The sequence below is a fragment of the Entelurus aequoreus genome, linkage group LG21 (assembly GCF_033978785.1).
Source record: "Entelurus aequoreus isolate RoL-2023_Sb linkage group LG21, RoL_Eaeq_v1.1, whole genome shotgun sequence".
Taxonomy (NCBI): domain Eukaryota; kingdom Metazoa; phylum Chordata; class Actinopteri; order Syngnathiformes; family Syngnathidae; genus Entelurus; species Entelurus aequoreus.
In genome coordinates, this window is record NC_084751.1 from 25309592 (window position 1) to 25335073 (window position 25482).

Below are 25482 nucleotides of genomic sequence, written 5' to 3' on the forward strand. Positions count from 1 at the left end.
ACTGTTTGTTATGATGCTTTGACATTTTTGCACTTTATTTCTTTATTGAAAGAAAATTCTGTGAAGAGAAAAGTTATTTGCAAATGTGGTTACAATGCTAAAAAATGAAAAGTTAAAGCTAAAAAAAGAAATACACTTTATTGAGTTAACATTATTTCTTTATAGGGGGAAAGATGTTATGAGCTAGGGAATATAACAACTACACTACCCAGCATGCAACGGGAGTAACGAGCATGCGCGGTAGCCCCGAAAAGTGTTGCATATCGTCACCCGGCAGCTAAGAATGAGCATGCTGTGAAAGTAAACGTCAAGAACTCAGCCAACACGCCTCGTCTGCATTATTTATAATTAGACAGACAACACTTACTGTATACAGTGTGATTTTGTTTTGTTTACAAGGAAAGAAAAACAAAAGTTAAAAAAGGGAGATATCATATATGTATGTGCTGCGGTTGCTTTAAGAACGTTGCAACAGCTGCCGTAAAGGAGGTGCGTTGCTAGCCTGGTTGCTATGTTTCTGGTTGGTCGTAAAAGTGTTCTTCATGTGTTTGCTCAAATCTCTCAGTAAAGTTATTCATTGGATTATACCTTTTGTTTTGAACTTTATTACACATTGGAGCGCTTTTTCCCGTCCATTTTTTTCCTGCTTTCGCTATCTGCGCCTAATAACTGAGCTACGTGACGCCATTTCTTGCGATGTCACACGGAGCATTTCTGGTCGGGACGGGATTCGTTCCGAGGGATTCAAATAAAGAACCAACTCTTTTTCTTTACTACAGTGGTCTCGATAACGGGTACCGGTTCTCAAAAAGGGATTTGAATCCGAGGACTCGGTTCTTTTCTTATCGAACAACCGGGAAAACCGGTTTCGAGTATCATCCCTAGATATAAATATATTTACTGTACAGATATATATATTGCACTTTTGCATATGCACATGTCTTGATCTAAACGGTCCTCCTGGACTGACCCAATTACTAAACGTTATAAAAAAATAACAGTTCTCGGTATACATCCGTCGTCAAAATTGATGATTGTAACAACAACAAGACATGTTGGGAAATTCTTGCTTCTCAGACGCATGCTCAGACTTGCCAACTCTTTCAGATTTTGCGGAAGACTCCAGGAAATGTTGCTTGTCTACCAACATCCCGGCTGAAGTTAAAAACCTCCTTGGAATCTCATCTTTTTATGTGCATGTAGGGCTGGACGATATATCGAATATACTCGATATATCGTGGGGTTGTCTCTGTGCGATGTAGAAAATGACTATTTTGTGAGTATTCGAGTATACAGTACGTTCTCAGGCAGTTGCTTTTAGCTGCGGACATTACACTGCAGGCTTTTCTCACTCTTTCTTGTCTCTCCTTCTCACAGAGAGATAAAACAAGTGCACCTTCTTACATACGTCACATACTGTCGCGCCTGCAACGTCATACACCCTCGCCGAGCAGAGAGGTAGCGGAGAGGAATGTACCATAGGTAACATTAGCGGTGGCAGGTGGTGAAAGCGGAGCAATGCGAGTGGTAATACGAGAAAGAGAAGGTGCCAATCTGGTAACAAATGGAGGAAGAATAATTAATTCCCAAGAAAAACAGCACGGGGTCCATTGTCTGGCGGTGGTTTGGCTTCAAGCGGGAAGATGTTGAACAGACAACCGTAATATGTCAAGTATGCGGCAAAAGCGTTGCTACAAAAAGTAGCAGCACTACTAATTTGTAGCATCATTTGAAAAGTCACCCCCTAGAGAATAAGGAGTGCTTGAAACTCCGCATGTCAACATCTCGGCCGGTGCCACACCCACAAAATGCCGAAGCAACCAGCACTGACCCAATTGAGCCTGGTGTCTTCCATTTCCAGATCAACACCGTATGAAAAAAACAGAAGGAGATAACATCCGCAGTAACTTAACACATAGCGGAGGACATACACTATTTGATTAGGCACAAAAGTGCACTTTATTTGTTTTTAACTATTGTAGTGGCGTTCTGTACAAAAAGTGCACTTTAATTTAGTGTTGTTTTGATATGTCATCTTAGTGACATCATGCACAAAAGTGCACTCATAGCTTGTTTTAAAATGTCTCTGACAATCTTGCACTTTTGAAATGACATGAATGTTTGTGCCACTGCTTAATAACTGTTTAATAAATACAGTTTTGGTAAATTGACTTAGTTGTGATTTCCCTCTCTGCATGAAAGTTTAAAATGAGCATATATTAATGCAGTATGAACAACAATGTTTTAATGTAGACACATAGAATCATCATACTGCTGTGATTATATGCATCAAGTGTTCATTCAAGGCTAAGGCAAAATATCGAGATATATATCGTGTATCGTGACATGGCCTAAAAATATCGAGATATTAATAAAAGGCCATATCGCCCAGCCCTATGTGTATGTAAAATATTGTAGCTTTTGTGCGAATGTAAAAATGTCGACGAGGCTGTGGTCGATCAACAATCACCTTAATAAAATGAAAAACCACAGACGTCTGTGTGGACACAAAACAGATCTCTCCTGTAGTAGCTCCTGCTCTGTTTTCTCCGCGCTCTCTCCGCTCACCGGTCACGACGCATTTACGGACTCTCAGACTGAACTTCAAGCGGGAATGAACAAAGACAAACACATATTTTCAAGAACGCACATGGGGGAGTGTTTGGGTTCAATTAATCCTGTTCGGCCCGCTGTCTAAAATGTGCTTTCAATTTTGTCCCCCTCTGCGCTTGGGTTTGAGACCCCTGATCTACATGAAGGAAGACGTCCTACCATGCTATTGACGTATGCCTGCTCCTCCTTGCTGTGGATGGAGACGAGCGTGGCCTTCTCGGCCCAGCAGCGGTGCATCGCCATGTGGGCGTCCACGATGTCTGTGTCGTTATAGTAGTAGCACATGTTGTTGTTGTTCTTCCTCCAGCCGGGGTTGCTGCCACAATCTGGTGCTGCAGATGGTAACAGGAAATAGTGAGCAAATACAAAAGTAGACGGGTGTCTTTCTACAGGAAGTACATAATTGACCTGGTAGAGGCGGTGGGGGCGACGGAGGCAAAATGGGGGTCTTCCCTTTGCTAATCATGCATATCCAATCTTGGTGAGCGTCACAGTTGAGATCGTTCCACCAGGAGTAGGTCCCGTTGGTGGTGCTCACCATCTCCACGCACTCCTCACGGTTCTCATGGTTGTTGGGTTCGCCGGGACCCCAGTTTGTGTGCGAGAGCGCTGAGCCGTCACTCCAAGAATATCCTAACAATGGTAGAAGTTATCAGGATTGAAATGAAAGCCAGGAACTCCAACTTTTTGTTACACACCTCCTTGTGTGGGGTTGTGCCTGAGGCCAATCCACTTGCTGCTGGCTTTGCTGTAAAGCGAAAGGAAATCCTCCTCTTCCTGACTGTGGATGCTGACCAGGTTGGCACCCCGGGACATGCAGTCTTCATTCGCGGCTCCCCAGCTCTTTTTCCAGGACCAATCCACATTGTGAAAGAGCTGAAAGAAGGTCAGCCAATGAATGCCAAAGAGAGACAGTCTTGATGTGAATCATACCTTGTAACAGTTGCTAAAGTGAGGCAGTGAGGTCCAGCCGTCAGCGCAGTCCTGTGCAGGAGGCGGGGTCGGGGGCTTGGTGGGCGGCGTGATGTCCGGCCTGGGTTTCTCGCAGATGAACGCAAATTTCTCTGAGCACTGCTTGTCATCCCAGAAGCCGCCGACTTGACCCGTCGTCAAGGCAACGCATGTACCGTCCCCGTTATCTGGAGACAATTGAGCGTCACCTGACGTGGGAATATGGCGACACTTCAGAGAGGATTGGTTCCATACCAGGCTGGTTTCTGTCCCAGTGAGTGAAGGTGAGTGGAGAACCGTTGTCCCAGATGTACTGCACTCCTCCACCAGTGCCTCCTTTAGCTCGCAGGCCGATCCACCACAAACTTGTCTTTCCTGACAGCACTACTGTAAAATGTGCTTGTTCGTATCTGCAATGACACACAGAAAACTTAACACCAAATGCTGAATGTCCTCCGTTGTTGAGATCTAACAACCATGGACTTCCTCTCCTTTTGCTGAACTAAACTGCTCCACTCACACGTCTCCGATGTGCAGCAAAAAGCCGTCCTGCTCATTACAGAAAGCCTTAGCGTCCGACCAGCTCCTGCCGGTCTCCTCCATCCAGTAGCACGCGTAGCCGTAAGCATCCCAGCCCTGACGCACGACAAAGAGGTCAGCCATAACTTCAGAGAGCAGAGGTTGTGTGCTTGCCCCACCTGAGGACATCCATACACCGTGGGCTTCACAGAAGGAAGAGCGTAATGCGCTCTGGGCATTTTACACATGAAGCTATTGAGTTCTGTGCAGGAAACAACGTTCCATCTGCCAGTCTGATGCAACATCTCCGCACAATCCTCGCCGAAACCGTCATGGTTGTTGGGTTGTCCTGGAGCCCAGTAGGTGAAGGTGACCATGTGCTGGTCTGACCATACAAACATGCCGGCTATGACCATATCATTTAGTCCAGTCCACATGTCACTACTAGCTGCAGGAACAAAGCTCTGAGTCAGCGAAGACATTCTAAGAATGTGGGAACCATTTTTGTTATTTTGCTAATCATTCACAATTTTTTTGTAAAATAAGAGCACACTTTCTCTTTTCTGTGTGCTTTAGATAGTAAAAAAAACCCTGTTAGCAAGTGTTGGCTAACAATGCAGGTAATGGGGATTGACCTATTTTTCCAATAAAGCCCTATAAAAAATCCAATGTTTTATATACATGCTGTAAGTACATATTTAATAACATGTAATATTTACAGTATTTTAAACATAACCCTACTTCTGGTGTTCATAGAAACACCACTTTCGTTAACAACCACCACTACTAATCATAGCAGACTTCATGAGAGCCAATGACGACTACTTAGGGACAAATAATAATCCACAACCTTATAATTCTGTGCCTGAAAATAAGGAAGATAAAAATACAAGTTTTACAAGCTGGGTTCTAAGCAGATCAAATTACAGTAAAACAAAACCATCATGTAGCAGTAGTGTTTAGTGCTAAAGAAGAAATACAAAATAAGAACACAACAAAACGGTCACTTACTGTACGATGTCCCTGCTCAGTGGAATGGTTGTATCTTTTAGCTCAAGATGTGTGCACTCTGTTTTGATGATGAATTCAACATAATCCCCAGATAAAATATGCTGGAATAAAAACAAGCATCCTGGTGCGTTTTCCAAGCAATTTCTTCAGGTCTAAATTGAATTTCAAAGTTGACTAGCTTTTCCTTTTAGGGCCAAAACTTTTTACTATATCAGTGGGAAGCATGATTTATAATCTAGCATTAAGTTTTCCACACAGCAGTAGTTGTTTAGTAGTTATCTGAGAAAGGTGCTGTGTTTCTAAAAGTAGTTCCTTGGTGTTAGCCCTTACAATAACAATGTTGCTATAGCGTGGTTAATACGCAGTTGACAACATGGAAATTGAGTATTGTTGGCGGTTTTGGAAAATTTTTGTAGAGCGCTTTATAGGCGGAGTAGACGACTGCCATTATCTGCATTATTAGCTGCCTTTTGATAGCAGTGTTTTACTATTTAGCACGCACAGAAAAGCGAAACACGTGTTCTTGTCTCACATAGGGATTGTGAATGATGAGCAAAATAAACAAAAGTGCAGTTGGTAATGCCACATTAGGATCCATACCAAGGTACAGGTAACTTTCCAGCCAGCTCTGCTCCGTCATAGATAGAATGGACACAAGTTCAGCACCAAGTCTCCTACAGGTGTCTTGAGCATCAGACCATGTCTTTTTGTCCTCAAAAGGTTTGTAGCAGAACTCCCCAAACTCATACCAGTCGGGTCCTGAGCATCTTAGCTCTGTAGACAAGATTCCAGAGTCAGTGAGACAGTTGACATGCAGAAATAGTTTAAATTCTTGGATTAATTTACCCCCATCTGAAAATGTGTATGACACAGCATAGTCTCCATCAAATCTGCACACATTATATCTTTTAGCTCAGCCTCTCAGGTCAATTGGCAGTGAAAAGTCAGCAACTCACTGTCTTGACGTGATGGCGTTCCTAGTAGAGCCAGCATAGAATTTCAGGCCTGATGCTTTCAGCAAAGTACAATCTCCTCCGACCTCGTTCAGAACGACACCAGCGTGGATGGCAGCTGCACAGATGTTGGAATCCTATCCAAAGACAACCCGAAGGTCAGCAAAAAGAACGTAATTGTGCTGAGGCAGGTAATAAAGTTGCGTACCCCACGATACAATGACGTCCCGTAGACCATGTAACTGGATTTGGCACAACCTGCCGGACAATGGACCCTAAAAAACATGAGTGGTATCAGTGTGGCGGATGGAAGACATTCTCACTGGAAATATAGCAAACTCACGTCATTTGATCGTTGGCTAAGCTAAAGTTAGGCTTGTTGGCACAGGTGATCGCATCTGTTGGACATTAAAAGCACTTTACTTTTATACTTGCTTTTAGACCGCCCTCACCCCCAAAAAAAGTTCTGCTTACAGTCAGGCGTGCATCCTAAAACGTCAAAACGCAGACCAGCCTGACCGCTGAACTCCAGCGGCAGAATGCGGATGTACTGAGCAGACACAGGCGTACCCAGCAGCTGAGTGTCAGCAGTGTTTCTGTCGGTTGATCCGGGTAAAAACTGGAAATAAACGACATCCGGATATTTGAAGTAGGTTGGTCAGTTAGGCTGACCAGGTCTGCTTACCTCCCCGTCAGCAGTGTAGTCAGTCCAAGTCCACCTGTCCATGCTGTGCTGCATCTTAAATTTGGTGACCCAGTAGTCATTGTTGGGACACCCCTGGATCACAATTCCTGTCACTTTTCTTTTCTGGCCAAGGTGCACCTGGATCCAGCTGCCGGCAGCTGAAGGGTGCATTTAGCTCAGTCAACATTTAAAATTGTCATTTTGGGGATTGATAGTGATAGTCAAGCTTCTCCGTACAATTTCCTAATGGCCTCCAGCAGGAGTTTCCGTTCAGACGGGCTTTGTTGGGGGTGTAACTGCCCATGGAGGAGGAAGCTGAAATCTGGGAGTCTGTAACATTATGGTCTTCTACGCCCAGGCCATGAAGACACACTAAAGATAGATCAAAAACATGTAAAGGCTGAAAATCGGTCTAACCATAGCAGGGCTGTCTTTGAATAGTGTGTTAGGAGGATCGATTGCGTTCATTATGTCTTTTTTGAAAAATGTGTAAAATATTCTTGTGTGCAGATACTGTAGTTTTTAGTGAGTAAAAGATCATTCTTACCTTCTTTAGAGCACTCGCTGCTTCCTGGTGTGACATGTCTGAAACAGCCTGTCATGTTTTGGCCTCCCATATCTCTTACTTTCTCAGAACTATTTGTCTACAAATTATATTTTTTATTAATAGTGCTGGGAGTGTTATGACTTAGACTTATTTTGAGGATTGCTAAATATTCATGCTGAAAAAAGATGAGCTTATAATGTATTTCAATGTTGATTACTTATTATGCTGCTTATTGAATATTCATGCATAATAAAGGTTAGAATAGAAGATCGTATGCGTACAATTGTATATGAAATCAACTAGGGCTGGGCCTTATGGACCAAAACTGATACCCTGGTATTTTTAGGCTGAATGGCGATATACGATACATATCTATATTTTAAACAAAACGTGAAAAGTGTTTTGTTTAAACTAAACACCACATGACTGTTATTACCAGTGTTCTGAAAATTACTTTAAAACAGTAATTAATTATAGTTACTCATTATTTAACTAAAAAGTAATTGAATTACTAACATGACTACTCTTTAACGAATATTGTTTATATGAGAGCAGTAGGTGCGTGCGTGTGTGCCTTTAAAAGGTGGTGTCTGTTGCCAAGTGATATGTGACGTCAGCGAGGGTTTCAGCTGAGCTGTAATTGTTAGCTTCAGCAGTTAGCAGCGATAGTTGACGGCTGTTCTGTTGAATCTTTTCACCGGATTGTGTTCCTCTGGTTAATAAAGAGAGTGAATTGTAATGTCTGTTCGCGGAAAAACAAAATCCTAATCTACAATTTGACTCCCTCGAATGGCCTTGATGCAACAACAGGAGCAGGCTGTTCTGAAAACATCCCCCCGAGGACTCCTCAACGATGGACGCTTTTGACCTCCCTCCCTCCTCAACGACACCTGGAGTCAAACTTTTGCTTGTATGCAGAACGTCCCCAGGCCTATGGACACTACATCAACACACCCAAGACAATGGGCATATATACACACACACCCCCACCCCACGCCACGCCTTCACCACCGCTGGATCCCCCTTCGGGGTGATGGACGGCTGGCAGCGCTTTATAGCAGCAGTCGACCTCCAGGACCCCAACTCCCCCCCCTTTGTTGCGAGTTGTCATGATTATATGTAACATGTTTATGTGTGCATGACATGGAGGTTTTTTCCCACTCCAGACTAGGCCCCCTTAGGAGCCCAGTCTAGATTGTATTTTTTTTTACTCATCTTCTTCCCCAGTGTTTTACCTTTTTCCCATCTTTTACGGGGCGCCTTGTGGCGACCCATCAGCGTTCCTGCTCTGTAACCCTGCACACTGTTTGTTTGTCTAATCTTGGACGTGTTTGTGCTGAAAACAAAGTTTCGTTGTACTTGTGCAATGATAATAAAGTCCTATCCTATCCCTATCCTAATGTGCTTCGATGGCTGTCATACTGTATGTTACTGTCCACAAACGGGATAGTGTTTGGATTGAAACTTTTTCACTTCAATCATTGATGTGTTGTTAATTATTCCCAAGTCACATAGTAGCATTGTGTATGTGTGCGTGTTTTGTTGTCTGCTGTCACTGTGTGACGTTGCCTCCTTCTATTTGGTATCAAGTTCGTTAGTGTGGTGATGGTTGTTGCTTTCATTAGTAAAAATTAATTTCTTGCATTAAACTTGCTGTCCTTCTGATACTGTCTTGTTGACATAAAATCATATCAAAATAGCGTGCCACGTTGCATTAAGCATATCGTTAACGGTGTGATCTGGGACAGACCAGGGTAATCCGACTGTTTAAAGAATATTTTATGTTTGAATGCCATCCATCCATCCATTTTCTACCGCTTATTCCCTGCTTTCACACAATTTAAACAAAGCATCGCGAAAGCCCGCAGTGGATGTTGACACGATTTCTGCCTAGTGCTCTCAATGTCAAAGTGAAGCAGTTCAATAAAGCACGGGAATGGCGGGAGTAACTATTAAAGGCAGCATCAACAGATATTATATATCGGTATGGCGGTATTGTCTTAAATACATATCTCTTTCTAAAATATACCGGTATAACTCGTAATACTGGTATACCGCCCAGCTCGAAAATGAACCCATGAAAAAGTGGTTAACCTGAACCCCTGAACAATGGCTAAGTGGATGTTGAAACCTTTGAGTAACCTTCAAGGTAGACGTATGATATCCTGTCGTTTAACAAACTAAAGAGGTTCAATGGGGGATTTGTGCAAGTCCAGCACATTTTGAGATTAGTAATAGACTGATAGTCATGGCAACTGTGTTGATGGATAACACTTTGCTCAAGGGGAACTTGTAAAATACACCAATAAAGAGACAGATACTAACAGCCCAACCTTGTAAAACTCCTCCAATTCACTATAAGAGCAGATAGAAATTGACTATCAGGGTTCTTGTCCCTCACACGATTCAGCATGCATTGGTGACATGTGTTGCCAACGACCCAGAGAGCCTCTGTAAGTATGTCTTTGTGTTGATACAAATGAATGTAATTGATTGAATATTGAAACGAGTGTCTGACAAAGTTTGACCTCCCTCTGATCAATACGAACATGCGGCAATTGGACTGAGTCCAGGTTATTGGAATACGTACTTTAACAGGATAATTTTTCTGCATAGGGGACATGTGGCTCGTTGGTATGTGCTGCTGCCAGACAAAAAGCTTGCTGTATCACCACATTTCTCTGGGCGGCAGAGAAATGGGTGGGAATGTCCGGAAATTGCGCGCCACCTCACCCCGAAGGTGTAGCTCTCCTTTCACAAAAGTAACCATCCTTCCATAAGTTCACATACGGAAAATTTGCTACAAGTTTGATGTCTTATTGGTGCTGCACGAGTGCAAAGTACTTCACTAAACATTAAACAATCAAATCTCTACCGTGTTTGTTTATCAGACGGGTTTAGCCTTTTTTTGAGGTGGTGTTGTTCACTTGCAATGAAAGACTGTATTCCTTTTATAATTATCTTAAACTTTAGATACTTTGCATCTACAGTATGTGACGGTATCTAGTGACCAGTCAGTATACAATATTACGTATCACAATCTGTTTTTCTCTCTTAAAAAAACAAAAACAAGGCCATATCAACTGTAGGCAGAATCTAACAAATCAGATTCTAAAAAGTCTTAATCAAAGACAGCCCTAATTCATATACAATTCTCCATGAGATGTGAAGCTCACCTTTCTGTTCACAGCTGTAGACGATCTCAAGGTATTTGGAGATGGCGGGACAGGGGTCCACTTCGATGTAGCCGTAGACAAAACAATAGGGCCGGTTGTCACATGCTTTCCTGAAGTAAGGAAGAACACCTTCCACTGTACAGCTCCCTAATGGACAGTAAATAAGAGTCCCATGAGCAAAGAGACAATCAAATCAACAAAACCGTAGAAGACTTCACCGTCCGATCCTCCCAAATGCGGGCAGATGTCACCACTCTTTCGTCCAAAGAAAGCTGACTGAATGTTGATGACGCTTTCCTGCGGACAGTGAAGGACGGCGGACGACTCCTGGCACACGATTGCCGTCATGAAACCTGCAAGAAGGTTTATCCGTCTTTTAATTTTGTCCAAGCCACAGCTAAAAGGTGACTCACCATCATGAGGCGGCGGAGGCTTCGGTGTCTTCCCTGCAACCCAAACGTGGACCAGACAACAACATATTACAAGCAAACTGAGGCAAAAATGTGTAACAGCCTACCTCTCCTCTTGCAGATATATCCTCTTTTATGCCCACAGTTGTCGTCATTCCAGTAGCCGCCGTTAATGTAAATGGACAGGCAGTCTTCACCGTAGTGGTCGTCAGGATTACCTATAATTAGCCAACAAGAACCCTTTGAACTAGCGGTCCTCTACTCGAATTCATGGTTTACTGTAATTAATTGTAATTAGCGCACATTGGACCGCTAATTGTTAAACATATTATGGTCATCTTGAATTCCACCTGAAAGAACACTGACTACAATAACAGTGCAAACACAAAAATGACAGCACAATAAATTAAGCAACACAAAGAGCAACTGCCTACAAGCAAGCAGTATTATCTCTGACCACTTCCTGGGAAACTCAACAGTTTCAAAATATACAATTTTTGCATTCAATTTTATATTTATAATGTCTTTAGGCCTATCATCTCAGGGTCACTGTAGCTGCTGGTTGTTAACAAATGTAGTCACGTGCCTAAAACATGACTCTGAAGTAAATATTTAATCCGGCCCAGCCTCACACTGACTCCATCTGTAGCGGCCCACAGGTAAATCCATGTTGAGACCCCTGCTTTAAACTATGTTTCTTCACTCATGCAACCTAAGGACATAACTGAGGCTTTTCAATCAACCTGGACTCCAATGTACGTATCTGAACGGTGATCCATCCGTCCACTCCCAGCCGCCTTCAGTGATGGTGTCATGGGCGCCCATCCACAGGGAGACCCCAGTCGGGCTGAACTGGATCACACCTGAAGAGCACAGTGACTGAGTTACCAAGTAAAATTGACAAATTACTATTCAGCAATTTAAAAAATGTATTGCCGGTCATTTAACAGAAAAAAACCAATGGGCTCCCACTATTGGTAGATAAACACCACAATTTGAATAACATTTAAATTTGTGGCTAGAATTTAAACAATAAATTGGAAAAGACTATAAGAAGTTGTTTTAAGCAATATTACTAAAAACAGGTACCAATATTTTATTGTTCATATACAGTGGTATCTCAACATAAAGGACAGCTACATTCTTTGGGGAATTTTGCCTATCATTCACAATACTTATGTAAGACAAAAACGCAATAAAAAACATGCAACAATACTCCTTTACATCTCGTGACCTGAATATGAACCAAGTATTAGCGATTTCTTAATTACATAAGCGCTAACACAGACAAACTACTTTTAGCGGCTCCGTAACCATAGATAGTAACGAGCTAATGCAGCAATATTGACATATTGAGCCGGTGAGCTGCTGCATAACCTTTGAGTTAGTGAAAGCGAATTCTAGATTATAAATCATGCCTCTCAGCTGGATAGTAGAAGAATGTGGCCATAAACGTAGAAGTTGGTTAACATTGATATTGAACTTATACCTGGACATGGCGAAAAAGACGCTTGTTTGCAGCAGCTTTTTTTTTTTTTTAACCCTTTGGAGGCTTATGATTAATTCTTCGTCTAAACGGGAAGAAATTAACATCCCTTCAGTCGGCATCCCAGTGAGAGCAGACATTGTAAAGAAAGTGATTTTTTTTATTATGTTTGTAGTTTGTATTGTTTAGCACTTAACAATACTGCTGCATGATGCTTAGTGTTTCACTAAATCTGGATCTCTTTAGAACACAGCTTTTAAAACATGTAGGCCATCCTCTGTATATCCAGGCTTAAAAATGTAAGGTTCTGGATCATCATTTGTTGTCTCTCACAAAGTCTGTCATGATTAGTAGTGTTGTTTTTGTTGTTGAAGGAAAACCGAATGTTGTGATGCGTCTGTGAAATTCATTAGTATACCTGCATGCTAAAAAATGAGCAAAATATATTGATATTACATGTTACGGTATTGGGAATGTGCCTTTTACTACACAGTGATGGGCAAGCTACTTGAAAATGTAGTAAGCTAAGCTACAAGTTACTTTTGATTACATGTACCTGAGCTACAGGGGAAGCTATCTCCAAAGAATTGTAGCAAGCTACACGGCAAAAGTAGCTTGCTACATCAAAGCTACATTTAACGGCATTTATATCTATAGGCCCACATGTATAATATCAATGTTAATGTAACTGAGAGTATACACATGGACCCAATAAGGGTCCATTACTTATTAACTATCTGTCATTTAGCTGGGGACACCCTACAACTACCTCTAGGGGTCCCTGCACCACACTGTTGTATTTATTTAGTTTGCCTTTTCTTTGGCCCACCCGTATAATGTATTCATTTTCTTTGCCTAATGTAAAAAAAACAAAAAAACAGCAACTATCTACATCTTGACAAAAAAAACTATGACTTGTGTGTTGTTTGGGAACAGTTGATAACAGTTATATGCAGTAAAACTTTTCATGAACTCAACTCCTTAATGTGTGTTCCTAAATTTGTGTTCCACGTCTTAGATAAAGAGAGCTGTTATGATTTTGGTTTACGGAGTAAACAACTAAAAACTAAGGTTTCAGGCATTGTTTTCTCTAAATGCATACATTTGTTTAAATATGACTAAGGACAATATTGTGGGTTTCCTGCACGTCGTCTTCATCACTAAAGAAAAATCTAATATACGGGAGAGAATCCCTCTGACATTTTCAAGTATGTTTTTTTTTTTTTTGAGTCAGCTTGAAGCGCCCCTCTGTCTCCGACTTCCTCCTTGTCATCTGACATGAGTGCATGTCTCTTATGATTTTGTTTACTAGTTTCGATGACCCGCCTTATCTTGCTTCCGATTGGCCAGTCCGTAATGTTTTGCCCTAGTCTTAGCCAATTGTGACTCATCACACGAACGCCAACCAATCATCATGGATTTTCTTTGTATGTGTGGATGTTCTCATTCATCCAGGTCATTGTATTTTCCTCAATATTTTCTGTCTTTGTAGCTTGTATCTTTGATCCTCGCTACATGGGTCTAAAAGTAGCTAAGCTACAGGAGAATCTATTCGTTAAAAAAGTAGCTAAGATTCCGCCAAGATACTGGAAAATGTAGTTAAGCTACGTAGCTTAGCTACATGTAGCTTGTTTCTGCCCATCACTGTTACTACATTACATATATACTTACAGCGTGTATATAAAAAGCTGATTGAGGGTTTTAGATGTTTTTAGGGCACTTTATAAATGGACTAGAGCGAAGGTTTATCCATGAAAATATGAAAAAGCTGCTGACGGTGTGTTTGACGGAGATGCAGCTGAAAAGAGATACTATAGAAGTCTGCTCTCCAAGGTATACAGTATATTCGTTTGTACTTTATTATTACAATACTTCCTAAAACTACAGTAGTTCTTAGTAGTACGTTCTATTGTATTGTTTATTTTCATAATTTTTATATGTTTGTTTTTCTTTTTAAATGACATGTTGTGCTGTTTTGATAGCAAGAACCAGATAGATTGAATTTGTAAGGGGCGCCGGAGAGTTGGCAGACCCGTCAGCGATCCTGTTCTGTCTCCCTGTAATGTTTGTCTGATCTTGAGTGGGATTGTGTTGAAAATCTTAATTTCCCTTCGGGGATTTTTCAAGTATTTCTGATTCTGATTCAATGGAGACGTTGATTTCAGATACAAGTGTTTTTGATTTTAGAGATCCGTCACAGAACAAATTAGAATCATAGGTTGAGGTACTGTAGTACATTTTACCTTGGACGAAAGCTTGCTCAAAGGGATCGGTAATGCTGATGAGGTCTCCTCCCTGGTTGATGCAGTCGGCTCGCGCCTCGGCCCACGTCCTCATGGACAGGGAGTTGAACAGGTAGCAGAAGTCGTTAAATGGGTCGGCCATCCACGAGCCGCATTTTTCATTCCACCCTGCGGCAAACCCCCGACTTTACAAACCAAAGTACATTCAATAGGAGGAGATTTTTACTGCCGTGTGAGATCCACCTGGGCCGGATGTTGGAGGTTGTGGAGGCGGCCCTTGTCCCTTGACTGGGAGGAAAAAGAGGTAGAAAATGTGTTAATTTATTTTAAACACAAAATACTTGATGTGTGTTTTGGACCTTTTTTGCAGATAAACTCATTGGTAAAAGAACAGAAGTAATCATTTAGTTTTCCTGGTTCTTGGTGAGTCGGCCCTCGCAGGAAAGCGCAGTCCTCGTCGTTCTGCCAATTGTCCGGCTGGTTGGGGGCCCATGGGAGGAAATCCTGTGTGTTGGATTGAAATGGGCTTTTAACGTACAACAGCAAGTATATGGAGTTCTTATGTCCTTTTCTCGTCATACAGATTTATAGCACGTGGAATTTCTTGGGGCAAAATGTGCTTCACTTACTGCAGGTGTCCCGTCGGTGTAAACAAACTGGCTTTCGATCTTAATGTCACTGAGTCCGACCCAGGATTGTCCTGGCATGTGAGCTTCAGGGAGCAAGACGAAAGTGTCAGGTATTTTTCTGCAATGACTCGTCCAGTCGATTCTCAAACTGTGGTGCGTCCACCACTATTGGTACGCGGGCTCTTTCTAGTGGTACGCCAAAGAATCAATTGATTAAAAGTACAGTATTTTGTTTTCCTATATTCAAACACATTGTTACTGTTCAAACTTTGTGTAATGTTACAGTGGCCAAAACTATTGAATATATTTGTTAAATATAACATTTGCCTTGTTTTTAATGCATAATTAGGCCTTCTACGCTATTGTACTCAATGTTGGTCATTATGGTGGTACTCGGAGAGCCAAGTGTTTTCTGAGATGGTACTTAGTAAAGAAGTTTGAGAACCATTGGACTAGTTCGGGGGTCAGCAACCCTCGGCTCTAGAGCCGCATGTAGCTTTTTAGCGCCGCCCTAGTGGCTCCTTGGAGCTTTTTCAAAGATGTGTGAAAATGGAAAAAGATTTAAAAAAAAAAAAGTTTTGTTTTACTATGGTTTCTGTCAGAGGACAAACATGACACAACCTTTCTTAATTGTTAGAAATCCCACTCTTTATATTAAACATGCTTCACTGATGAGAGTGTTTGGCAAGCACTGTTTTGTCCTACTAATTTCAGCGATCCTTGAACTCATCGTAGTTTGTTTACATGTACAACTTTCTGCGATACTGCCACAGAAAAACGTGTTTTATGCCACTCCTTCTTTATCTCATTTCGTCCACCAAATGTTGTATGCTGTGCGCGAATACACAAAGGTGAGCTTTGTTGATTTTATTGATTTGCTGGAGTGCTTATCAGGTATATTTGGTCAATCCATGACTGCAAGCAAATTTATGCTAACATTCTATTTAAGCTAGCTGTATGTACATATTGCATCATTATGCCTCGTTTGTAGGTATATTTGAGCTAAATTAATTGCCTTTACTTATGTCCTCTGTGTATTTAATTTATATTTGCATGTCTCATGACACATTATCTGTATGTAATATTGGCTGCACTTCTCATAGTTGTTTGTGTGCCATGTTGTTCCAGACCACAGCAAACATTACCCAGCTTACAAAGATTGCAATCAATCCATTAGAAGAAGACAACCTGTCGTTTCCTTAAACTTGGACACACACATCTATACCTTTGGCCATTCTGAGCCAGTAATTTCCAGAAGTTATCTCATCCTGTGAGAAGCCTCCATTTTACTAATGATTTACAATGTTGCAAAAATGTGTAAAATTAAAATAAAAATACAACATTTCTGTCAACGAAGATTTGCGTCAGCCTTTGACAGTAAGCTAATATAGCTAATATAGACACTTACATCATGTGTTGCCTTCATTATAACACTTATATAAGGCTTTTAATTTTTTGCGGCTCCAGACAGATTTTTATTTTCTATTTTTAGTCCAATATGGCTCTTTCAACATTTTGGGTTGCCGACCCCTGGACTAGTACAATGAAGTGCTGAGTCAGCTGATGTAATGTTATCTTTGTGTAACGTAGCTGAAGTTACATTGCTGATTAAAGGGGCTGTTCGAACATTTACGCGGCTGCCGAAAGTGTGGCAGGATGCTTACAATACTTACAAAATATTGTAAGCATCCTATTCCGCCCCCTTCCGGATTTTTGCACGTGACGACGTAAAGTAAGTCTTATGTAACATGCATGCATTATTAGCTTTGTGTGTTGTCCGCTAATGAAAGCGATTCAGCAAAGTTTAGCTACTAGCATTAGCTTGTGCTGCCAACTCCTTGAATAATAGATAAAAAACACCTTGGATTTTTTTATTTGGCTTTTTTGGTCATGTGAAGCTATTTTTAAAAATTCTAATCGGGACGGCGTGGCGAAGTTGGTAGAGTGGCTCCGCCAGCAATCGGAGTGTTGCTGGTTACTGGGGTTCAATTCCCACCTTCTACCTTCCTAGTCACGTCCGTTGTGTCCTTGGGCAAGACACTTCACCCTTTGCCTCTGATGGCTGCTGGTAGCGCCTTGCATGGCAGCTCCCGCCATCAGTGTGTGAACGTGTGTGTGAATGGGTAAATGTGGAAATACTGTCAAAGCGCTTTGAGTACCTTGAAGGTAGAAAAGCGCTATACAAGTACAACCCATTTATCATTTATTTAACACAGAGGTCTTCAACAGGAGGTCCGCGACCCCTAAGGGGTACGCAGAGGTACTGTAGCGGGGTCATAATTTTTTTGTTGAGTAGACTTATAAGTTTTTTAATATACATATTTTTTGTATAACTCCCCTGCAATTTTTCCTTTCTTCCTTTCTTAAAAGTGTGCTAGCCCTTCACCTGTTAGCAACCTAATGTTTGCATGCTAACGTTAGCACGCTAACATTTTATGCGCGCATTTCATTAAATTTTGTATGTTTTAACATCTTAAGGCCCAAGCTGTTCGTTTACATGCTTTTTTTTATTTCTCTGTGCTATTTGGGCTTATTGGACCCTAATTAGAATACAAACTAAAAATAATATTTTGATATGATGTACTTAGTCCATAAGTACACAAAAGTGTACTTCATGTGTAGTGACATGCTAATTTTTATTTTTACACTTTTTTTTCCAAATTCCATAGTATGTCATACTCTTCTGACACCACCAGATGGCAGTATAAGTGTCCATATGTCAGCACAAGACCCCAATTCAGTAGTGTACACAATTTTGGAAATAAGAGCTAAAGGTGCTGTCCACGCATGTGGCCACTAAGGCCTTTTTTAACCTACTAATCATAGATTTCATAAATTTAAATGTCTTGAATTACACATTAACATTGTTTTTTTAAACAGCAGTGACACGACCACCCTACTAGCTAATTTTGTACACTTTAAACTAGAGATGTCCGATAATTTCGGACTGCCGATATTATCGGCCGATAAATGCTTTAAAATCTCATATCGGAAATTATCGGTATCAGTTTGAAAAAGTAAAATGTATGACTTTTTAAAACGCCGCTGTACGGAGTGGTACACGGACGTAGGGAGAAGTACAGAGCGCCAATAAAGCTTAAAGGCATTGCCTTTGCGTGCTGGCCCAATCACATAATATCTACAGCTTTTCACACACACCAGTGAATGCAAGCCATACTTGGTCAACAGCCATACAGGTCACACTGAGGGTGGCCGTATAAACAACTTTAAAGGCCTTCTGAAACCCACTACTACCGACCACGCAGTCTGATAGTTTATATATCAATGATGAAATCTTAACATTGAAACACATGCCAATACGGCCGGGTGAACTTATAAAGTGCAATTTTAAAATTCCCGCCACATTTCCGGTTGAAAAACTCCTTTGGATATGATTTATGCGCGTGACGTCACAAAATCCACGGAAGTGGTTGGACCCCATCTGACCTCTTGTTTTCTTCGACAAAATTCCACAGTATTCTGGACATCTGTGTTGGTGAATCTTTTGCAATTTGTTTAATGAACAATGGAGGCTGCAAAGAAGAACGTTGTAGGTGGGATCGATCGGTGTATTAGCGGCTAAGTACAATACTTACAGCAACACAACAAGGACTACTTACTACGCCTAGCCGATGCTTGCCGCCAAACCCACGGATTAAGTCCTTCGTCGCGCCGTCGATCGCTGGAACGCAGGTGAGCACGGCTGTTGATGGGAAGATGAGGGCTGGCTGGCGTAGGTGGAGCGCTAATGTTTTTATCATAGTTCTGTGAGGTCCGGTTGCTAAGTTGCTAAATTAGCCTTGGCGTCGTTAGCAACAGCATTGTTAAGCCTGACCAGGCTGAGAATTTTTAACCGTGTAGTTACATGTACATGGTTTAATAGTATTGTTGATCTTCTGTCTATCCTTCCAGTCAGGGGTTTATTTCTTTTGTTTCTATCTTCATTTGAGAACGATGCTATCACGTTAGCTCAGTAGCTAAGTGTGTCACCGATGTATTGTCGTGGAGATAAAAGTCACTTTAAATGTCCATTTTGCGTGCTCGACTCTCATTTTCAAGAGGATATAGTATCCGAGGTGGTTTAAAATACAAATCCGTGATCCACAATAGAAAAAGGAGAGTGTAGAATCCAATGAGCCAGCTTGTACCTAAGTTACGGTCAGAGCGAAAAAAGATACGTCCATCACTGCCTCTCTAGTCCTTCACTGTAACGTTCCTCATCTACGAATCTTTCATCCTCGCTCAAATTAATGGGGTAATCGTCGCTTTGTCGCTCCGAATCTCTCTCGCTCCATTGTAAACAAAGGAAAATTGTGAGGAATATTACCTCCTGTGGCGTCACGCTACTTCCGGTACAGGCAAGGCTTTTTTTATCAGCGAGCAAAAGTTGCGAACTTTATCGTTGATTTTCTCTACTAAATCCTTTCAGCAAAAATATGGCAATATCGCGAAATGATCAAGTATGACACATAGAATGGATCTGCTATTCCCGTTTAAATTTAAAAAAAATAATTTCAGTAAGCCTTTAGCACTGTTACAAATATGCGCCACACTGTGAACCCACACCAAACAAGAATGACAAACACATTTCAGGAGAACATCCGCACCGTAACACAACATAAACACAACAGAACAAATACCCAGAACCCTTTGCAGCACTAACTCTTCCGGGACCCTACAATATACACCCCCCCGCCGCTCCCCAACCACGCCCACCTCAACCTCCTCATGCTCTCTCATTAGAGCATGTCCCAAATTCCAAGCTGCTGTTTTGAGGCATGTTAAAAAAATAACACACTTTGTGACTTCAATAATAAATATGGCAGTGCCATGTTGGCATTTTTTTCCATAACTTGAGTTGATTTATTTTGGAAAACCTTGTTACATTGTTTAATGCATCCAGCGGGGCATAATACCGATATATACCGACTGTATATATCGGTATCGGTTGATATCGGAATCGGTAAGTAAGAGTTGGACAATATCGGAATATCGGATATCGGCAAAAAAGCCATTATCGGACATCTCTACTTTAAACCTAACAATCATGGATTTTGTTACTTGTTGGAAGTATGGTAGCTATTCCTACGGTACCCTGCTAATATTAACATGCCAATGTTTTATGCCAGCATTCAAGCTAACTTCGTACTTTTTAACTTATTAACCATGAATTGTGTTACTTGGCGCCATCTTAAAAGTGTCCCAGCCCTTCACCTGTTAGCAAGCTAATGTTTGCATGCTAATGTTAGCACGCTAACATTTTATGCAAGCATTTTAATTAATTTAGTATGTTTTAACCTACTAATCATTGATTTCATTACTTGGTGCCATCTTTAAAGTATGCTAGATGTTCTCTTGTTACCATAATGTTAGTATGGTAATGTTTTATGGTAGCATTTTAGCTAGTTTCGTACTTTTTAATCTAATAAACATGAATTTCTTTACATGCCGCCATCCTAGTAGTATGTTTGCTCTACCACTGCTATCGTTGACATAAACAGTTTTGTACATTTTAACCTAATATTCACAGTCTTTGTTACTTGGCACCATGCTAGCTGTTCCCCTGTTAGCATGCTAACTTTTTATGCCAGTATCTTCGCTAATGGGATATATTTAGAGCAAAAATGTATAGAGTCTGTTACATTGTAACCTTTTGCGGTATGCTATCTCTTCCAATTATAACAACAGTTGGCATTTCAAGATTCATACTACATTTCAGTACAGCTTCTTCACCTCTCAAACCACTTTAACTTTTTGTGTATGTGTACGCCGATGAGCATAATTTATTCGATATAACTAGTATCCTAATAGTGAAAAAAATGTAGGCGTTTTTAAAACATATATACTGTATTTTCCGGACCATAGGATTATAAGGCACACTGCCGATGAATGGTCCATTTTCTATCTTTTGTCATATATAGGGCGCATTAAAGGAGTCAGGGAATAAGCGGTAGAAAATGGATGGATTTTTTTTTTTTTTCTACAAACCCCGTTTCCATATGAGTTGGGAAATTGTGAATATAAATGGAATACAATGATTTGCAAATCATTTTCAACCCATATTCAGTTGAATATGCTACAAAGACAACATATTTGATGTTCAAACTGAAACTTTTTTTTTTTGCAAATAATCATTAACTTTAGAATTTGATGCCAGCAACACGTGACAAAGAAGTTGGTGGCAATAAATACTGATAAAGTTGAAGAATGCTCATCAAACACTTATTTGGAACATCCCACAGGTGAACAGGCAAATTGGGAACAAGTGGGTGCCATGATTGGGTATAAAAGTAGATTCCATGAAATGCTCAGTCATTCACAAACAAGGATGGGGCGAGGGTCACCACTTTGTCAACAAATGCGTGAGCAAATTGTTGAACAGTTTAAGAAAAACCTTTCTCAACCAGCTATTGCAAGGAATTTAGGGATTTCACCATCTACGGTCCGTAATATCATCAAAGGGTTCAGAGAATCTGGAGAAATCACTGCACGTAAGCAGCTAAGCCCGTGACCTTCGATCCCTCAGGCTGTACTGCATCAACAAGCGACATCAGTGTGTAAAGGATATCACCACATTGGCTCAGGAACACTTCAGAAACCCAATGTCAGTAACTACAGTTGGTCGCTACATCTGTAAGTGCAAGTTAAAACTCTCCTATGCAAGGCGAAAACCGTTCATCAACAACACTCAGAAACGCCGTCGGCTTTGCTGGGCCTGAACTCATCTAAGATGGACTGATACAAAGTGGAAAAGTGTTCTGTGGTCTTGACGAGTCCACATTTCAAATTGTTTTTGGAAACTGTGGACGTTGTGTCCTCCGGACCAAAGAGGAAAAGAACCATCCGGATTGTTATAGGCGCAAAGTTGAAAAGCCAGCATCTGTGATGGTATGGGGGTGTATTAGTGCCCAAGACATGGGTAACTTACACATCTGTGAAGGCGCCATTAATGCTGAAAGGTACATACAGCTTTTGGAGCAACATATGTTGCCATCCAAGCAACGTTACCATGGACGCCCCTGCTTATTTCAGCAAGACAATGCCAAGCCACGTGTTACATCAACGTGGCTTCATAGTAAAAGAGTGTGGGTACTAGACTGGCCTGCCTGTAGTCCAGACCTGTCTCCCATTGAAAATGTGTGGCGCATTATGAAGACTAAAATACCACAACGGAGACCCCCGGACTGTTGAACAACTTAAGCTGTACATCAAGCAAGAATGGGAAATAATTCCACCTGAGAAGCTTAAAAAATGTGTCTCCTCAGTTCCCAAACGTTTACTGAGTGTTGTTAAAAGGAAAGGCCATGTAACACAGTGGTGAACATGCCCTTTCCCAACTACTTTGGCACGTGTTGCAGCCATGAAATTCTAAGTTAATTATTATTTGCAAAAAAAAAATATGAAAGTTTATCAGTTTGAACATCAAATATCTTGTCTTTGTAATGCATTCAATTGAATATGGGTTGAAAAGGATTTGCAAATCATTGTATTCCGTTTATATTTACATCTAACACAATTTCCCAACTCCTATGGAAACGGGATTTGTAAATTGAAAACACTTGCAGAGGACAAATTTCACCACATCTAGTGTGTGTGTGACAATCATTGGTCCTTTAACTTTAACTTTAACTTTAACTTCCTTGTGGTCTACATAAAATGTAATGGTGGTTCTTTGGTCAAAATGTTGCATAGATTATGTTTTACAGATCATCTTCAAGCCGCTTTCTGACAGTTTTGTGGGGGGTCTTTTTTACGTGGCTCACCTTTGGTAGCGTCTTCTCCCCGTCATCTTTGTTGTAGCGGTGTAGTATGCAAGGACGTGAGTGGAAGAAGTGTCAAAAGATGGAGCTAACTATTTTCATGACATTCAGACTTTACTTAAATCAATAACGGAGCAGCATCTCCTCAGCCGTGGCTCACTAGTGCAATAACAAGGTCGGAAATGTGTCCCGTGAAAAACCGTCCGACCCAAACTCTCTAATAACTAAAGTTTCTTGGGTGAATAATGTAAACTCACTACACTGGTATGTTTTGGCGCTTTCATGTCCGATATAAGTAAGAACTTACAGTACTTTATATTAGAAATAGCAACAGCAGAGGATGAATGTCCCATAACAAGAAGAAGCTTATCGACTACAGCGTTTCCACGGACTACAAAGGCGGATGCGTGCAATTTTTCAGGACTTTAGCAGATCCCAAATACAGATCAGCAGGTACCAGAAGGTAAGAAAAGTTGCTTTTGCATAATATTGCGCAACAAAACGCCAGATAATATGTCTTACCTTATACACACACCATAATAATACTCGTATGTTGAAGCACAGTACAATCCATCAAGCGGTGCAGCTTCATAGCTTACCAAAGTCCTACTAAAACATTTTGATAGATTTTTGAGCGCCGTGTGTAATGTTCTATATTTTCAATGGAACATATAAAATGTTGGTGTTGTTTATTTGAGTCATATTGCAGTCTACACTTACACTATATTGCCAAAAGTATTTGGCCACCTGCCTTTACTCACATATGAACTTGAAGTGCCATCCCATGGAATTGTCCAAAATGTTTTGGTATCCTGGAGCAATTAAAGTTCCTTTCACTGGAACTGAGGGGCCAAGCCCAACTCCTGAAAAACCAACCCCACACCATAATTCCTCCTCCACACTCGGCACAATGCAGTCCGAAATGTACCGTTCTCCTGGCAACTTCCAAACCCAGACTGGTCCATCAGATTGCCAGATGGAAAAGCGTGATTCAACAGTCCAGAGAAGGCGTCTCCACTGCTCTAGAGTCCAGTGGCAACGTGCTTTACACCACTGCATCCGATGCTTTGCATTGGACTTGGTGATGTATGGCTTAGACACAGCTGCTCAGCCATGGAAACCCATTCCATAAAGCTCTCTGCGTACTGTACGTGGGCTAATTGGAAGGTCACATGAAGTTTGGAGCTCTGTAGCAACTGACTGCAGAAAGTCTTTGCACTATGCGCTTCAGCCTCCGCTGATCCCTCTCTGTCAGTTTACGTGGCCTACCACTTGGTGGCTGACTTGCTGTTGTTCCCAATCTCTTCACTTTTCCTATAATAAAGTTGACTTTGGAATATTTAGGAGCGAGGAAATTTCACGACTGGATTTGTTGCACAGGTGGCATCCTAAGACAGTTCCACTCTGAAAATCACTGAGCGGCCCATTCTTTCATAAATGTTTGTAGAAACAGTCTCCATGCCTAAGTGCTTGATTTTAAAACACGGGGATAAGTGATTAGGACACCTGATTGTCATCATTTTGATGGGTGGCCAAATACTTTTGGCAATATAGTGTATCTCTTGTGTGTGACTGCCATCATATTGCAGTCTACACGTATCTCTTATGTTTGACTGCCATCTACTGGTCACACTTATCATTTCACCAAGTACCAATCAAAATAGCTTTGTGGTCGGTAAGCAAAACCAAAATGATTCCGTACATTAGGCGCACCGGGTTATAAGGCGTACTGTCGAGTTTTGAGGGGAAAAAAAAGATTTTAAGTGTGCCTTATAGTCCGGAAAATATGGTATGTCCTCCACTAATGTATATAATCCACTAATGTTAACATAAGATAGCTAGTGGTGTTCTTGTTATATTTGTTGGTTTGAAAAAATCTTACTTTGTTACAAACAGCCTAAGTGAATGCTAACTATGTAGAAATAAATGTGAAGTTGATGTTACTTCTTACTATACTGTACTTAAATAGCGTCTGCTACTTTGCTAATAATGATGTTAGCTTAGGTAACATTTAGTTAGGGCGTTAGTACGACAACTGCTAAATATGTGCAGTAGCTGAATAATAATTGGGATTTCTATCAGAAAAAAAATTATCATAGAAGTGCTAAACAATCTTTATAATGTACCCTAAAAACCAAAAGACTTTACTAAAATGTAAATATCTCACCAATTAAGAAGCTGAGCTCTTCCTGGGAGTGGAAGCTGACCAGGTGACCTTGCCCCGCAACACAATAAGCCTCTGCGTCACTCCACGTTTTCACCAGCTCCCCCTCGAAATGGTAGCAAAAGTCCCCGTACAGCAAGTAGCCAGGGTCACAGTGGAATGCTTAGGCGACAAAGCCTCATTACCAGACAATACCAGGTGTGCAAAGTGCTTGTCTCACTACTCACTCGGCACTGGAGTTGGTTTAGGGTTTTGTCCTCCCGTCATCTCACAAATGTAACCTGACTTCTTGAAACATGTGCCTGTTTCCCATTTTCCCTCATAGTTTCCTTGTA

The 25482-nt window shown here is 41.1% G+C and overlaps 2 protein-coding genes across 2 annotated transcripts in view; one reads left to right on the top strand and one right to left on the bottom strand.

The window, feature by feature from the left end:
• Positions 1-25482, bottom strand: part of LOC133638611 (uncharacterized) — a 79906-nt gene that overhangs the window by 26729 nt on the left and 27695 nt on the right. Inside the window, 26 exon segments of the mRNA XM_062031400.1 lie at positions 2773-2945; positions 3022-3246; positions 3312-3489; positions 3547-3752; positions 3820-3974; positions 4085-4200; positions 4263-4531; positions 5695-5868; positions 5941-5984; positions 6051-6184; positions 6256-6322; positions 6391-6445; positions 6522-6666; positions 6733-6890; positions 6970-7104; positions 10456-10602; positions 10674-10808; positions 10869-10901; positions 10973-11083; positions 11609-11728; positions 14595-14762; positions 14838-14882; positions 14954-15098; positions 15224-15306; positions 25151-25309; positions 25375-25476. Coding sequence (XP_061887384.1) covers positions 2773-2945; positions 3022-3246; positions 3312-3489; positions 3547-3752; positions 3820-3974; positions 4085-4200; positions 4263-4531; positions 5695-5868; positions 5941-5984; positions 6051-6184; positions 6256-6322; positions 6391-6445; positions 6522-6666; positions 6733-6890; positions 6970-7104; positions 10456-10602; positions 10674-10808; positions 10869-10901; positions 10973-11083; positions 11609-11728; positions 14595-14762; positions 14838-14882; positions 14954-15098; positions 15224-15306; positions 25151-25309; positions 25375-25476 — 3482 coding nt within the window.
• LOC133638549 (CMP-N-acetylneuraminate-beta-galactosamide-alpha-2,3-sialyltransferase 1-like) overlaps positions 1-25482 on the top strand; it is a 143222-nt gene that overhangs the window by 16617 nt on the left and 101123 nt on the right. The gene's annotated exons all lie outside the window — the stretch shown is intronic.